Raw genomic sequence first — 18425 nt, forward strand, 5'->3', positions numbered from 1 at the left:
TGTGTGTGTGTGTGTGTGTGTGAGTGTGTGTGTGTGTGTGTGTGTGTGTGTGTGTGTGTGTGTGTGTGTGTGTGTGTGTGTGTGTGTATGAACCCACCGGCAGCTGTGCGGTGACAAAAGTTGCAGCTGGCAGTATTCACCAGAAAATAAGAGATAGAGGCGCGAGATCAGAGCTGCTGCTGCGTTTTTATGCCTGAGTAATAACGCGCAAAGAGAGAGAAAAATAGAGAGAGAGAGAGTAAGAGCGCGAGAGGAAACTATGACAGCAGCACGCAAAATATTTTCGTGAACTATTTTGGTATTAGTGCAAATGTGAAATTAAAGGTTTATCTCACCGAAATTACCCCAAAACATGTTTTAAGCCCTGGCTTCATACATTCTTTGACTTTAAACAAATCTTAACTTTGACTTTGTATCTTATACCTGCCATGAGTATTTTTATTTTTTGTAATTTCTTACATTCCATCTATTTCTTTCTTCAGCGTGAAAGTTCATTTATCTACCCTGGAAACTATTTTTTAAATTAACTTTCATATATCTGGCCACCCAAAGACCTTGTTGTGAACTTCTTTTCTATAGAAGAAATTGTCTTATGGAAACTACTCACAGCAAGGTCTGTAGATAAGGGCTGTGTCTGGAATGAGAGAGGGGTTGCAGTTACAGTTTTTTTTCATGATACATTTTTTTATTGTTTTTTTAAACATATAGAACAGACAAATACAATCAAACAAGAACAACAACCCTCTCCCACACCCCACTTCCTGCTGTCTCAAGGAAAGAAAACAAACAAATAAACAAAAACAGGAATCCGAAATCACACCTCTAATTCTTGTGATGCTGGGGTCATTAGGACTGATACTTGTGCTGCTGCGTTTTTGCATAGGTCTATAGTCGATGACTTGGCTTTGTTAATCCTTGCTGTAGAGATCTCAAGCATAACTATGTCCAGAAACTATGCTAACCACTGTTTTATACAAAGCGAGTGTGGGGGGGGGGTAGCCAGTGTTGAGCTATCATTTTCTTGGTCACGGTTGATCCAGCTAGCCAAATTTTCTTCTGTCTTCCAAGTATGTGTAATTTAGAGTCATCATTAAGTAACAGAACAATTGGGTCAGTAGGAATTCAACATCCTATCACATCAGATATTATTGATGTTGTTTTATTCCAGAACTCATGCACCTGTTCACACTCCCAGACTATGTGTAGGAAAGTGTTCCAGTTTGTTCAGGTTGACAGAACGTGCAATAGGGAGTAGGAATGGCTTTAGAGACCTATCTCTTCTGAGGCGTCCAATATGTCCTATGGCATATGTTGAAGTGGATCTGCTGGTGATTTGGGTTCTTGGAACAGTGGGAAATGTCCCAAAGTGTCTCCCAATTAATTATGTCCCCCTCCGGGCTCAGCTCTCGCTCCCATTTCTTTAGTATTGGGAGTTCTCCTACGGATATTTGCATCAGTTTATCATAAATCCTGGACACTAATCCTCTCGCAGGAAACTCAACAAGCCATTTAATGATTGGGTGGGTCTCAAGACTGTTTCCCCATGGTACTCCATAACATTTTAGGGCTGACCTTAAGCAAAGATAGAGGAAGAAGGATGTCCTAGGGACCTCAAAGCTAGCTCTCAGATCCTTAAAACTCAACATACCTTCATCATTGAATAACTGGTCTAAAGTATAAATACCTCTGTCACTCCACTGGTTACAACCAAAACAAAAGGTTTGTTACCAGACATTTAGTATGTGTTGTGCCAAATCGGGGTATTCAGATGCCACTTATTGGTGTAGCGTAAATGCTCCTACACCTGTTTAAAGTTAGTCAATGTGTTGGTGATAATAGGGCCACAGGCTAGCATACACATTTTTCTTTTTACACAAACCTGCAAAGGCAAGGTCTTGCAGTCTTAGACTTCCAGTGAGGTTTTGCTCTTTTTCTTTCCATGGGACTGTAGATGATCCCGTTACGCATGCCATGTGGGTCTATCTACACTTTAAGGACCCGTAGCTGAAAGGCTCTGTGATATATTTTAAGGTTAGGGAGGGCTAGGCCTCCCGTGTTTGTGGTACGTTGCAGGGTAGAGTATTTTAGCCTAGGTTGTTTATTATTCCAAATATACTGCCGAATTACAATATCAAGTTTCTTCCAGAAATTCATTGGTGGGGGTAAGGGGATCATTGTGCTTAAGAAATGGACACAAGGAACTATATTAATTTTAACAACAGCAATCCTGGGCTGTAGCGATGCAGTTACATTTTTTTAATTAAAAGTTTAAATGCTGTCATCACTACAAACAAAATCGTTTTGTGTTTTAAATGAACCGGCCCTTTAAATAGGAGAAACACTCCTGCAAGACCTCATTACCATATACAGTAGGAATCTAAAATCTGTCATATTACTGAAACAAATGACAGAAAGCTTTCTGTGTGTAGTGCTGTTATAATGTTCCTCTCCGGCCAAAGCCATTAGTCACATACTCTCAGATGACTCCGTATTTTCATAATTGACACAAGGTATTAAATAATGCGTGGAACACTTATTTTGCATACAAATAGAGTTCACAGTTTGTGGAGGAGTAAGACGCACAGCTGTTTAACTTCAGTTAAGATTTAAAAGAGAGCCCTGGCAAATGTTTGTCTAAACACAAACCTTCAGACATGTTGCTGTTTTAGAAGTAAGAATGGAAATATGTTTTGAAAAAAAGTGCTTCAGGCTACATTTGTTTGACATTTATGTTTTTTCTCCTTAACAGTTTTCCGACAGTTGTTCAAGAACATTTTCAGAAGCAAATTAGAAAGTGGCTTTGATAATACTGGGACAACATGTAGCAGTAAAACATCAGTATCCCATGTTTATATACATGAAGATGAGATGACCCAGTCTGTAAAAACATTATCATTGAATTGACTAAGAGTCTTAAAAACATTCTTCATTAGTATAAATATTGTGCAAAAATAGTTTAGTAATAGCAGATAGTCACCTTTTTCAAAAGGATCATTCTTTTGCTGACACATTCTTGATTGGTAGAAATAGATTGAATCTATCTTTAATATATGCCTGAAGCATTCTTCACCTAAAGAGCTTTTGACTTGAGCTTGAGCCATGGCTTCTATTGGATTGCTATTCAGACCTTCCCCTAGAGGATGTGCTCACAGGCTGCAGCAAGAGCATGATCTTGACTGCAGGAGTCACCTTCACCCTGGTGGGAAGCCTTTTCACTTTGGTATGTCATTTCCTGTTTCCTGGAGTGGACAGATTGTTATTTTGGTCTTTGTTTAGACAGTGGAAAGGCATCAAAGGAGACAGGAGGATGCAAAGTTCTGTCATGATAGGGGCACACGTTTGGTTTCAGACAAGGGGGAGTGAGGTGGTCATCTTTTCAGCCTTCTCTGGGCACGTCAGGCAATGCTAATCCAAATAGTGACCTGAATAGTAGGGGTGTCTCCAGACCACTCCAGATCAGCAGTCAGCACCAGGTTGGATTGAGGTAATGGGTTGGGCAATGAAGCACAGTACTGTTGCAGTATTTCCCAGTGAAACTGTTTGAACAGGGAATACTTGAACTCAAGAAGTGTCTTTGACAGGAGACGGAGACAGAAGTTTCTTGGCGCACTTGAACAAAGGGTTTTTCATAAGCCATGACCTGCATTCCTGATGAGATTCTCTCCAGCAATAACAGTCACTGCTGCTTGCTTTGTAGCTCAATCCAGTTCAAATTGGTTATGACATATGATGAGCCCTGGGTATCTTTCGCAGTTCAAATATACTTTCAAAATTGCTACAAAGAATGTATTTACTGAAGTAGCGGAAAACAATCAATAGACAACTGAAAAATGTTAATGCTGTAAACAGTAGATTTGTTGTGTCTGCAGAAATTCAAGAAAATATCAACAGAGAGAGCAAGCAATTATCTTGCTACAAAAGACACTCTAGTCAATACAGGCTGTTTATGGTGTTTCTCTCCAAATAGCTGAAAATTGCATAGTGCGGGCTATTTTAAACAAGCCATGTTCCAGGAAAATGTGCACTTGTTCTTTTTGCTCTTTTGCTTCAGTTAAAACGTTTTACACCCAGTATCTCTCTAGTACAACAGAAGTGTTCTACTCTCGGTCACTAAGCAGTTCTGCTCAAGTAGTTGAAGGGTGAATGTCTTGCTCAAGAGCAGCTTGATGTTAGTTACCTTCCTAGACTTTGGCCCCATCTGTCCAGGTATTTCAACCAACAGTGTACACAGTAAGATTTGCAGTGTTGGGCGCCCAGATAGCTCAGTTGGTAGCGTGGGCGTCCATATATAGAGGTTTACTCCTTGACGCAGCGGGCTGGGGTTCAACTCCAACCTGTGGCCCTTTGCTGTATGTCATTCCCCCCCTCTCTCTCCCCTTTCATGTCTTCATCTGTCCTGTCAAATAAAGGCTGAAAATGCCCCAAAAGATATATATTTACAGTGTTAAAGTAAACAGTGTAAGGTTCTAAGGATAAAGTGTGTTGCGTGCAGTGGTGGAAGAAGTGCCCAGATCTTTTACTTAAGTAAAACTAGTAATACCACAGTGTAAAAATAATCTTTGTACACTGTACAATAATAAGAGAATAAATGTGGTGAGTTGGCTCAGTATATCTTTTGTTGTGTTGTTTGTTGTTTTGTAGGCTTCTTCTGGGGTTAATTCTGATTGTAAAACCACCCATGATGAACCAGAGACTCTGAATTGTCCATTGCGTTAGATGTGATTGTCTATCTCTTCATGTTAGTCTTCAGACAGAGTGGAAACTTTTTAGGGTGCTTTCTTGTCCTCTGGCTTTATTCATGCTATAGCAGGGTCCATCCTTCATGACCCTTGGAAGGATTAAATGGGTAGAGAAAATGTGTTAGAAAAGAAGAAGATGTGTAAGAATAGAAGAAGATTTAACAGTTCCACTTCTCCTTTCTATGGAAACTGCCTCTCATCAGATGTGACTAAAGCCCACAGCAGCCCTGGAGGTTTGACAATAATTTAGGCATGTTGACCAAAGTTGGCATAAAAGATCGGCTGTGACTAGCTTTAGGCAAGAGTTTGGAGTGGATATGTTTAGGGGAAGCAAGCTGCCCCTTACCCTAGCAAACATCTTCTCATTAGACGGCAGCCTTATTTCCCTTTCCTTGTGTTGATTCTGCAGCCATTTTAACCAGCAAAACATGTTGTTATTCCTTCAAAGATGAAAAACAGGTGGCCCTGTATTCATTTAAAGAATGATGACAAGCCAACAGCCCAAACAAAATTGTCAGGCACACAAACTTAATGATTACTCATCACCATATGTGCTTCCAAAAACATGATGACAACATTCAGGTTTATGAAGTGCGCACAGAAAGCTATAATAACAGAATGATTCACACAGCAAAATGAAAGCAGTTTCAGAAAGTCAAAAACGAAAAAAAGACCTCACACCAGTCAAACACGCCAGTTTTTCTGTATAGGTTAAAAACACAGCTGAGACTTGGAGGATAACAAAGCTGTGTTAGAAGTTAGTTCATGTGAGTTTTGTAGTTAGCAAGGAAAATTAATAAAGATTTGAATGTTTTTCACGACCAATATTGGGAGCCAAATAGCTATCATAATGCTGTACTGTGTGCCAGCTACAACCAGGGTCTATTGAATCAAAGAAAGGACGGTAATACTGCATAAATAAGCAAAATATAAATTTTATTTGTTGTATGTTTGTGACTGTGACTCTGCCTCAAAATCACTTTCTTTGAAAATGATGTCTGTTCTGACAACTTGACATTATTGTGAGCTCTCTAGAGGAGTCGGTGACATTGTTAATCGCACAATGGGCATGAACATTTAGAAACTGTTTGGGCTTTTTTTTTATTCGTGTTGTTGTAGTTGTGTCAAAAGTGAGTTGAAAACCATAATCCTATGCAGCTGGAAAAAGAAAGTATACTTTGTCTTATTTTGATGTGTTTTCCTACCAAATACAAGTACGTTAATGTGGAGATACTGTTACACATTACATTGCATTCACCATCACTACAGGCAGACAGAAACAAACATCTATATAAAATCATCTATTTTGTAAAGTCCATGGTTTGCATTCTTCATTATTATAAACCTAATCTGTTACTTCATCCTCACCATTGCTAAAATGACAAACACCCTGGGAGAAAAGATAATTATGGTCATTTGCTGTAGATGCATCAGCAGCATTACAGTGAGCTATTGTTAAGTCAACACTATGTGGATTATGTAGCAAATTACACTTCATGTGATACCAGAAAAGCAAACCATTTGACTGTGAAGAATAGGAATTAAGATACCACATACCATCTCAAATGTATGTCTGTATGTGGATAAATGGAACTGAACTCTCTGGAATGACCCAGTATGTTGTGTGATATACATATCATTCAATTGGCGCTGTCTCTGTGCTGAAAAGTGAATGTTTTTCTGGTTGTCATACTATGAATTGACCTAAATGTTGACAAACCACTAACAGAATATGTGTTTGTAACATTTTTGAGGCAAGGGTACTGAAATCCAATTAATTATTTTTACCATACTGTGAAGATTCTCTGTCTGACATGTGGTCTGACTTTATTTTCTACACAGACAGTGATGCAGTAGAAGCCCAATCAGCCTGGGGAGTGTTGTTGTCATCCAGTGTTGGCACATAGGATCTCAGCATTCATCGTGTGACCATGCATTTTGTCTCGATACACTGGTTCAATGGACTCAATTATCTATAAATATAGGATAATCTGTAAGTGAATGCAAACGATTGCAATGTGCATTTGGCAAAGCACCAAACATTTATTTCATTTGTACATAGGTTGTAAACATACTGTAATTACACAGGTTTGAAAGCGGCTCCGAAGTCTATGCTATCATAGCTTTAAGCTAGAGAGGTGGAGATGCAAACATATCATGATCAAAGTCAAATTTGATTCAGAGAAAGAAAGTGAAAGAGATCACAGCACCTGGGCTCAGCAGAATCAATCACATGAACGGCAACACTTGGAGCCACTAATCCTCCAAATGGCGAAGGAAGGAGATATGTATAGGGCAGCGCAGAATCACAAAAAGAACATTAATCGTTTCTGCACTCAAATAGCCAACAATCCAATACAGGCATTTTTCAGAATCCAGTTTTAATATTTTTGAATGAACAATTCAAGGCACATGAAACATTTTGTTCATTACAAATAAGAAAATCAACAGAGCTTTTGGACACTATTGGACAAATTTAACTCCACAGAAAATAAATTGTAAGTTAGCCACCACAAATAATGTTTAAACTTGATTGTGTTATCAATATATAAACACGGGTGAAGAGCCAAATATGTCCACATTTTTTAAAAGAAACTGAGGTACAATATAACATCTGGGTGAATAAGGTTTGGAAGAATAAGCTCTTTCTTAAAATATTTATATTACTATATCATTTTATTATGGCTTAATATCCCGATGGACATACCAACTGGTGTCATTGTCATGAAAAAAGACAGAATGCTTTTAGAGTTGTGTTTTATGATCCAGTTGTGTTAGCTCTCATAAAAATCAAATATTGAAAGTTATATTATTTACAAAAGGATTATTTTGTACTTTACAAATTGGAATGTTTTCAATAGATATTCTTTTTAGCAAATTTGTTTTCAACACACATCAACTATATTCATTAGATTTATTTCTATATTGTTTACCAAATACTTATTTAAACTTAAGAGCTGGGGAACATGCAAGATTTTAGGGTGGATTCAGAAAGGCACAATATTGTACACAATAATAATAATAATAATTACAGTTTTATCAAAAAGCACTTTTTGTAGCACCTTGAGTGTTTTGTGATTCTGCACAAAAGCACCTCTGTGGTTTTATTCAGAGCAGCACCTGGAGCATCCAGAGAGGGAGGCGTGGTGGGAGGGGGAGGACAAGGGAGGATGGGGCTTGGGGTGAGTGGATCCTCTCTCTGTTGCCGAAGGTGCGCCACTGTACGCCACGGCATCAAATGTCCTTTTCCTGATGTCACTCCCATTACAACATGTAAGTTAAAGTCATGTGATTCTGGCCCTACAAGGGCGAGGAGTAGTTTCCCCTGGTCAGCGCTTTCATGACAGGGCCTAGGGGCACTCTTCTTCTCCGGGCTTGAGTGGATCTTCTCGGGCAACAAAAGAAAACACAGGTTTTTTTGCTTCACAGGGAGAGAAGGTAAAGGTTGTCGGATCTCAGCATGTGGGTGTTAATATGTACCCTCTGACCCTGTCCTTCAGCGGGGAGTAGGTGTGTGTCTAGCCGAGGAAACAGACAGGGCCCACCTCAAAGCCAAACCTCTGGTTGGATTCCCCAAAGTCATTCAGCATGACGTCAATGATGGGCAACTGGTCGATGCGGGGAGTGTTGATCTCCATCACAGTCTTTGAATAGCCCTGCTTCAGCTGTGAACACAAAGGACAGACAGTTATGTAGTTGGGTGCTGCAGTATGGGTCGCAAAACATTTTAGGATCCTTTTATAATCATCATAAAAAAAAAACATGTCAACTTGTCATGACAAAAACCGAATGACACTTAATGACAGAAGTCATAAACGTTTATGACTTGTTTATAACGTTTATGACACGTTCATGACAGTGTCACACGATTATGTCGATACCTTCAAGTAAAGTGTTAATAATCATTAGCTGCAGCCTTAGTGGAACGCCTATGATATGTAGTTTTTGTTAATTTTACAGCAGATACTGTACTGACTTTTTCTTACACTTACATAACAGATGTAAGACACCTTCTTTAAATTATTTTTAAAACAATTGAATACCGGTTTAGTTTGTAAAATGTTAGAAAGAGAGCCCCAGGTAACATCTTCATTGTTTATTTTGTATTATTAAAAAAAAGGTTATTGAAATTGCAATTATCTAAAACGCACAATTTATTCCTGATTAATCAATATGATTATAAAATAGAAAATAGAAAAAACCCCGACCATCAACGTTTCCCAAAGCTTAAAGTAAAGCCACATTGCTTGTTTTGTCAGACCAAGACTAAAAAACCGAAAGATATTCCATTTAATATAATGAAAAAAACAAAGAAATCCATTAAATATTCTAATTTGAGAAACTGGAACCAGTGAATGTTTAGCATTTTTTGCTTAAAGAAATTCAACAATTAATCGATTATCAAAAAAGGTTGTGGATCGACTAACTGGTTAATCATCTAATCATTTCAACCATACCTTCACATTTTATTACAAACCATTAAATACTGTAAATAGTGCATAAAAAGAGGATTGACGTTTTCTTAACCAATATCAGATTCAACACACAGATTCTTCTGGTCTGTAGCTGTAGAAACATTGTTGTATGACATTCTTCTACAACAGTCTACATATTTGTGAGGATTAGGGGGATTTCATGGGATTTAGTAAAAGTTTAATTGCAAACTGAAAGTTAGAAAATTTGTGTTTACCGAGCAGTTGTCCATCAGCGGCTTGATGAAGGGATTATTGTCGTAAGACATCTCCTCATCGTTGGAGCCCAGGAAGCGCAGCGCCTTGTCGTAGTTGTCGGCCTTGGCATCGTACCAGGCCACGGACTGATGGCAAATGTAGGTGAAGTTCTGCCGTGCTGAGGAGCTCAGCAGCTTCAGGAAGGTCATCTGCACTGTGTTGATGGTGTTTTCTGCCATGTCAACGTAGCTCAACTTGGGGTAGAGAGATGGAGAAAAGGAAAAGGGGAATGAGGAAAAAAAAACGATATGGAAAAAGGGGGGAAAGAAGGAACAAGATAGTTGAATAAAATTATGGGGGGAGATGTATAACAGAGGAAGGCAGGGTAGGAAGAAGAGAGAGATTGGTGTGATAAAGCTGTAAAATTGAAAAAACTGATCTAAAAAGGATGTGAACATCCACGGGGAGGTAATAGAAAAGAAAATAAGCAAAGAAAAAGTCATGTGGTTTGACTCACAATTTTGCCACGTTTAAATTCACTGAACCATGAACCTGGAGACTCCTTGGGCCAGTTGGATATTCTAACCTATAATGAAAAACAGCAAAAAGATAAAGTGAATGACAATTGGAGAACTTTAAAACGTGACACTATTGCAATAGCTATACACAGATTTTAACTAAATAGCTTCAAATACCTCCTTTGTTTTTTGTTGTCATAAAAACCATTTGATTCAGGTCTCATACTGTATTTAACAGATGTTAACATCTGCCTGTTACTTACTCCTACAGATTTCTTATCTGGGAAGATACACGTTTCTCCGCCTGCTGTGAAGTTACAGAACACTTTGATGGAGTCTCCTATGCAGCCCTGGTTTGGATCAATCCAGTATTCACCTGAGAGAGAAACACAGCCATCACACAGAGCCAAGGAAGGGGCAAGAAGCACAGATTTGGCTTCCGAGAGAGTTACTCCTACTGCTGTTATTTAGTGTTTACATCATCAGAGCTTAACTGTCTCAGAATACACTGATGTAGTATGTATGTCAGGTTTCCAGTTGTAACTGTTGTTTGTTCTTTCCAAAAGTGTAGTTTTGGTTTAGAGCTGCAACATTTAGCTGATTAATCAATCAGTTGATTGAAAATAAATCAATTAGCAACTTTTCTTTTTTAATTGATTAATTATTTAAGTAATTTTTCAAGCAAAAACATTTCATGGTTCCTGGTTTTAAAATGTGAGAATTATCTTCTTTGTTTTGTCTTACATTATAATAAGTTGAATATTTGGGGGATTTCAACTGCTGGTTGAACAAAACAAGACATTTAATGATGTCACCTTCTGCTCTCGGATATTGTGAAGGGAACTTAAAAGAAAACACATTTTGCTGATGTTCTATATATCAAACCATTTATCGATTAATTGAGAAAATAATCAGCAGATTAATAGACAATGTAAAGTTTAGTTGCAACCTACTTTCATTTCAAAAGACACAATGCTGTTTCTGGTTAGCCAAATGCACAGGAAAAAATGGGAATGCTAGTTCCTGCATTTATATATCAATCTAGCAAATAACATTATGAAACTAAAAACTAAATGTAAAACCTGCATTATTACTTAAATTACAATCATGTTTAGTCTCCCTTTTTATGAATTTCTTTTTTTTCGTTGTTTACTACAAAAAGCTTTGTCTTTTACTACCTTATCTTTGATTGATTTGATGCTAATGACTTTTATAAAGATATTACATGTAAATAAAGTAAAAAAAAAAATGTAAGCCCCCAAAGACATGCACAGAAGTGGCATTTTTTTTCAACCCTGAGTAGTGCCTGCAGTCTTCCTTTCATACAGCTCAACAATCTCTAGAATTAAGTAGCCTGAGAGGCGAAGCCCAGGCACTAAAAGTACATAACAATCTTGTGCTGCTGCTTTTAAAGGTGACTCAGATGAGTAGGACAACATTTTTTATTAACTCTTCTCTCTCTTCAGGATTTTGGCAGCTAGACAGTAAGAGGACCCTGTCTAAAGAGTTTTTTTTAATAGAACTGAAACTCTAAAAGTAAATAGAATAGAATAGGCTATACATGACACTTGACCTATACTGTATGATTACTGTTTGCTACGACTGCAACTGTAGACCAAATTCTACTATTGATAGATCCTGTGTCATTGGTTAATACTAATATAGTCTCGCTTTGCCAGACCTTCCTCGATTGCGCTACGGAGGAGGGTCTGGCTAATCCACACAGCATTCCGGGATGGGAGAAAAACGTGCTCTGGTTTAGTGGCATTTCTTTAAACCAATCACAATCGTCATGGGCGGCTAAGCAACGGGCAGAGCCACAGCGCCGCTGCAAAATAGCCTCAGGAAGGAACTTGTTTTGGTGGAACATGTGTACGTTCAAAAGTTGTTTTAGTTGTGCAATAGAAAACTCAGATTGGACAGATAGTCTAGCTAGCTGTCTGGATTTACCCTGCAGAGATCTGAGGAGCAGTTAACCATAGTCCTCATATATCAACCGTAGTTTAAAATGACAACACAAAGAAAGCGGAAGGTAACGGGACAACAGGCCTAAAAGAGTGAAATCCAGCGGAATTTCCTTCGGCAACAGAGCAATCCTGGAAGTGGAACATTGTGGATATAGACTACTACTAATATAAACCAGTCTCCGCCCTACCATCTGGGTAGTCAGGCTGGCTGAGGTGCAGGTCGTTGCAGGTCCTGGCAGGATTGTCTTGGGTGCCCATGGGAAACTTCATGCGTTCAATGTCCTGTTTGAGGTTGTTGAGGGATCCAAAGACATCCTCCATTCCCTCCATACCGAGGCCATCTACGCCATAGTCTGCCAATGCCTTGTCTGCCAATGCCTTGTCTCCCTGCTTCTCAGCTTGCCGTCTGGTCCTTTTGGCAGCCTGCTGGATGGGCAGTGGCTGGATGATGTCACCGGGTGGACCCTGCAACACGGAGGTTTAGGTCAAGCATATTAATTCTATTGATACATATTTATCAAGGGATGTTTTCCAATGTGTGCACAGCCTTTGTCAATTCCAGCGTAGAAGAATCTAGAATCTTGTCAGTGCTCAGTCTGCATTCAACGATTATTTTAATTGTTGTTTAATCTGCCAGTTATTTTCACAACTAATTGTTCATCCAAAAATGTCAAAAAATTGTAAAAAAAAACAGGCTTCAAAACATCAGTTTACACAATTATAAAGCAGAAAGAAGTGGCACATTCTCATATTCGAGAAGCTGGAACCAGCAAATGTTTTTTTTCTTGAAAAAAAGACTGAAATGATTTATCAATAACCAAAACAGCTGATTCATTTTCTGACTAATCAATTAACTAATTGTTTCAACTGTAGGGAGTACAGCATTTAATCATAAAGCTACAGTTCATGCACATTTAGAGCATTCTTAGAGTATAATGTGTTTAACAATTACGCTTGGGTAAAACTATCTAAATTTAATGATAATAAACTTACAGGTGGTCCAGGTGGTCCAATCAGTCCAGTGTCTCCCTTCTGACCTGCTGAACCCTGACAGAAAACAAAGTACCGTTGACATAATTAAAACACATAACGAGCAATGAACGGCATCAAAACACGGTAAAGAAAGAAAACACAACTTACGGTTGATCCCTTGGAACCCTTCTGTCCTAGAGGGCCCTGTTGAAAAGAAAATTAAGAAAAAAGAAAATTAAGAGATGAAGAGTCATGATGTTACAAAGTGGAAAAATGTTTTGGTCAATAACAAATGGAACTTACAGAAAGACCAGGGGGACCAGGAGGACCGAGAGGACCTTGGGGACCAGTACCACCCTTATAACAGATAACAGATCAGTCAGAATGCAATTAATAGATAGATAGTCTCATTTAAAATACTGGATGGATGGATATTTGTCCAAAATGTCTTGCAGTTAGGGCTGGAGATATGGTTAACATATTGGTTAATATATACAAGTATTTTTCAATATGGCAAATGCATGCAAAATCAAAATAGGCAAATTCAATACAAAATGGGTTTTACTGTTATGCATTACATCAGATCATACTCTTGACACATGTAAAACAAACTTAGTTTATGTTAAGATGATCTCAGATTCAACCAGAAATTTGTAAAACAGTACTATTTCTATGTGATCCCGACATGATTTTACTGAATGTCGATGAACAACAACACCCAGCCCTAATTACTCTAATATGTCTTCATATCTGTAATAAAATAAGTTAGTGGTCTTGTGAGATTTTAACCTCTAAGTCTTAGTAGGTCACACTTTTAAAAATATGTTAACATGCAGCGCTATGACTTTATGAGATTCACAACCAGTGGAGACAATGGAGAGTATATTTTAATAAAGCATACTCTGCCTGACACTTACAGCATCACCCTTGCCACCTGCAGTACCCTGAGGTCCAGGCAATCCTCTGTCTCCCTTCTCTCCAGACTCACCAGGAGGACCAATCAGACCGATAAGACCTGGATGACCCTGGCGCAGGCAGGGAAGAAAAAATAAAGAACAAAAAGTGAGACAAAAGCATCAACATACATTTAGAGAGCAAAACAATATTTGTATCAATTATGCATTAGACAAAAAGTAATTTTCATATCTCCTAAAGTTTAATTTCTGCTCATTCATCATTTGCAGAAAATGAAAAAGTTTATGCACAGTTTATGTCTGGCCACACAACCTCAGTACAGTCTTATTTCTGCCTATAAATAATATGTGTGTTCATAGGGGCCGTCACATTTAACAATGGTAAATGGCACCTGCTGCTTGGCAGAGCTTTTGTTATCTGCGTCTGACTACTGCATGCTGGCATATAACCAATGACCATCCCAGCGACGATATTACTGGACTTATACATATTCATTCACTGCATTAGATCACTGTGTGACGGCGCAGAGCAGAAGCTTTTTTCATCCTTACTGGGAGAGACTGAACAAAGAGATACAGGCAATAGGCCCAGATGTTTGCTTACTTTGGAAGCTTCCGATAAGGCGCATAAGCAGATATGAGAAATCCACAATAAAGCAATTTAAGATTAGCATCGTAATAATGTCTTACCTTCTCTCCCTTTCCTCCAGAGTCACCTTTCATACCAAGAAGTCCAGGGGGTCCCTGTGGAGGGAAAGAATCAGTTTGTGAAGCATAACTGACAGCGAAATGAATACACATTATTTTACAATGGCAGCCGTTGCAGATCTCTGCATTCATGGTGACCATTCTCAAATTTTCCAACTGCTGTAAGCAATAATTCAGGGGAGCACCTAGGACTATTTTCATGATTAACCCACAGCTCAGGGCGATGCCTTTAAATGTCATGTTTTGTCAGTCCAAAAATCCAAATTCTCACATTTAAGAGGCAGGAACCAGCAAATGCTTAGCATTTCTTCCTCAAATGATGACTAAAACGATTATTCAATTATGAAAAATAGTTGCTAATTAATTTTCTCTAATCGATTAACCGTTACATTATTACAATACTGTAATGTTATCACACCAATACCTGGTATATTGAACCGTACATTTTTGACCAATGTCCTTTATTTGGCTAAAAGCATGCAAAACATTAAACAAGGAGTGGCAAACAGTGCTACAGTATCTGCAGTCAGCACATTTGACTGAACAATAACTACAACTATTGTTTTACTGAGCAGGTGGGACGTGTCTTACCATAGGTCCTGGTGGGCCATCTTGACCAGAAGCACCAGGCAGTCCTTGCTCACCCTGAAAATAAAGACAAAATGATTACAGTATTTGGCAAATAACATGAGAATAATCTAAATACTAGATTTAAAGATTTAAACTAGTTACTAAACTGTATTTTAAGAAGCAATACATGTCCAAAAAGTATCCATGATACTATAATTGTAGTTTAAATACAAGAACTTTCAATCATGTCATTTATTCCATAAACATGAATTCATTAAATTCTGAGATGTGGCATTTCAATCAAAATATAATGTGAAACCTGTGGCATAAAAAGTGACAAATTTTTATGAGCAAAATGTACTCACAACAGGGCCAGGAATTCCACGCAGTCCCTCGGGACCAGACTTTCCAGCAGTCCCCTGAGGTCCCACAGGTCCAGTTTTCCCAACAGGGCCCTCGGCTCCAGCTTCGCCCTATAAAACATCAGAACAAAATAACAATTACTCCCTTTTCACGGTCTCCGGCTCATACATGTCTGAGCGCTTAAAGGTATTGTTTGCAGTTTTTTTGTGAACAAAGAGCAACAAGATTACTGTAAATGTTTGTTAAGACTCAAGGATACACAAAATTACATTCTGTGTTTTAGTTAGACACACAGAATGTAATTTTGTGTATCCTTAAGTCTTAACAAACATTTTAAATGCAATTTCTTCCTTTAAAAAACACTTGAAAAGCTGATCTTTCAGACACTGTGTTCATACTGTATATAAGTATGTCCTTGTGCAGCAGATACAAACAAAAGCAGGACTCACTCTTAAAAACATTGCTCCACATGATACTGGTGCTCAAAAACTCCACACAGCATCTTAAATACTGTCACTTTGCAATGTGTATGATCAAATAAGTCTCTTCAGCAATGGCAACAAGACCTCTATTCCACTTGATAATTAAAGGACTCATGGATTCAGAAGTCACATTGTCCGATATTATGCAACGTGTTGCCTCCACAAAAAACCTCAGATTGGAAGGATTCGAGGATTTGTAACATTCAAACAGATAAAATGTTACCAGATTTCATCTGTTGTCTCTGAGCTGTTCCTGCTGAGTTTTTATGTGTTGAAGTTTCCGAGCTGTCATATCAACTAGGATGATAGGAGGAGGGGATTAAATTGCTCTGACAACCAATTAGGCCTGGATTTGACACTCTAGGATCAACATGCAGGCTTTGCTGTGTCTCCATCAAATCAACTCTAATCCTTTATCTCAATGTGGACAGAAGGTGTACTTTGTACATATGTGTGTGTGTGTGTGTGTGTCTGTGTGAGGGATGGAGAACGACAAAGAACAAAAGAAAGAGCGAGGCTATGTCTGAGATTTGTCAGGTTTTCTATCTGTGCTTTCCTTTGAGCCAACTGATTCGGAGACAAACAATTTCTTTAAGACATACAAAGATTCTTCCTATTTGATGGTCTTCAACTGTGCAAGCGCTAGCATGTTTAACAAAGCAATCAAATCTGCTGATAGCCCCGGGAAACCCCACTGCTTCTTTGCTGAGACAAGTTCACCAATTTTTACAACCTACAGGATCTGAGGTGAACACATAAATGTACACTAGAGCATAATATATTACAGGAACGAGTTTAAATCAGTGTTACTTTGCTCTTGATATCATTACAGACATTTCATTCCATTTTTGTATTAACTGCCTTTTAGGCAGTGAAGTCTGGCAGTCATTTATGGAAGCAAAGACAGGCCATACAAATTACAAAGCTGTTTTTCTATGAGCGGGTCCCTGCTTTGTTTATCTCGTGCATGCACTCGATACACAGTCCTACTAATGGTGTCCCACTGTTCCGCTAATCTACAGGTGGTGGTAACATGCACTCGATATGCAGTAATACGCCAACAAAGGTTGAGAAGAAAAGACTGCAAGCTGCTAAACATGGATGTAAACAATGGTGTGTTTTATGAGGATGGAAACGCACTTGACACTCTTGTTTAACCTCGCGGATACACACGATGCGTTTTGGTGAGCAAAACTGAATGTAAACGTAACTTTTGTTTGTTTACAAGACTCCACAGGATGCCTTTAAAGTGCTCATATTATGCTCATTTTCAGGTTCATAATTGTATTTAGAGGTTATATCAGAATAGGTTTACATGGTTTAATTTTTTAAAAACACCATATTTTTGTTGTACTGCACATTGCTGCAGCTCCTCTTTTCACCCTGTGTGTTGAGCTCTCTGTTTTAGCTACAGAGTGAGGCATCTCACTTCTGTTCCATCTTTGTTGGGAGTCACACATGCGCAGTAGCTAGGTAAGGACTACTAGCCAGTCAGAAGCAGAGTATGAGGGCATGCCATGCTAGCATCTAGGCAAGCATTATAACGTGTGTTACAAAGTGACGCACGTTCGTCACGGAAGTAAAGGCTGGACTACAATACAGCCGTTTGGAGCAGTTTATGAACAGTGTTTTCTGTTGGTGATGGTTAAGTGCCTTTGGGGTGTACTTTGGGCTTTTTCACTCTGTAAACCTTTTACATGCACAAAAAAGATATATAACACAACAAAGGAAAGTGAAAAAGCCAAAAAGCATAATATGAGCACTTTAATACCTAATTGTGACATTTTATAATATTAATACTAATATTTTACTTGATAACACAAGTTTCCTGGAAATAATTACTGGGAAAAGCTCTATTTAAACCCATGTAAATATTGATTCATTATTGGAGAGTTTATTCTCCACACTGTGTAGTTGTAGAATAACTATGTACTCCATGTAGACATATTTCACATTTTGGCATGTTCAAGGTTTGCTAGCAAAGAATTTAGAATAAATAGGTATTCAGTTGCTTATAAGATTCAAATTAAGGCTTTCCTTTGCTTCCATACAATTATCCAATCCTGATCGGAGAAAGAATAAGAGCTATCTTATAGCTAATATTATTAGGTGATTTTATTTGTAAAAGTCAAGCTAATGTCAGACAGTTAGCAACTTACCTTGGATCCCTTTTCTCCTTGTCTGCCCTCCTGACCTGCTGGTCCAACAGTTCCCTGAGGAAAACAACAACAAAATGCAATTATAGTTTTGCACACGAATAATTAAAATATACAAATATATCATTGTAATACAAAAAAACTACCTTAATAACTATACTCCCTCATGTCAAAACCTTTTACATAAACCTATTGAAAACAACACAAAATAGGCAAGTATTCTCTACAAGGGAGTTCTCCAACATTTGCTGCCCAGCAGTAGTTTCATGTACAGTACATACTAATTGTTCAGCTGATGCATCATCTGACCTTGAATCTTTTTTCAAAGAGAGAGGGTTTTGCAGGGCCAGGCAACATCAGTGCAAG

General features: G+C 38.3%; 1 protein-coding gene across 1 annotated transcript in view; it reads right to left on the bottom strand.

Moving 5' to 3' along the window:
* Positions 1 to 6750: 6750 nt before the first annotated feature.
* The window catches only part of LOC120568842 (collagen alpha-1(XI) chain-like), a 92628-nt gene continuing 80953 nt past the window's right edge, over positions 6751 to 18425 (bottom strand). The window contains 13 exon segments of the mRNA XM_039816565.1: positions 6751 to 8404; positions 9430 to 9663; positions 9927 to 9995; positions 10191 to 10303; positions 12083 to 12359; positions 12888 to 12941; positions 13035 to 13070; positions 13170 to 13223; positions 13784 to 13891; positions 14471 to 14524; positions 15080 to 15133; positions 15424 to 15531; positions 18063 to 18116. Coding sequence (XP_039672499.1) covers positions 8258 to 8404; positions 9430 to 9663; positions 9927 to 9995; positions 10191 to 10303; positions 12083 to 12359; positions 12888 to 12941; positions 13035 to 13070; positions 13170 to 13223; positions 13784 to 13891; positions 14471 to 14524; positions 15080 to 15133; positions 15424 to 15531; positions 18063 to 18116 — 1362 coding nt within the window. The 3' untranslated portion in view covers positions 6751 to 8257.

The sequence above is a fragment of the Perca fluviatilis genome, chromosome 11, assembly GCF_010015445.1.
Source record: "Perca fluviatilis chromosome 11, GENO_Pfluv_1.0, whole genome shotgun sequence".
NCBI classification, from domain to species: domain Eukaryota; kingdom Metazoa; phylum Chordata; class Actinopteri; order Perciformes; family Percidae; genus Perca; species Perca fluviatilis.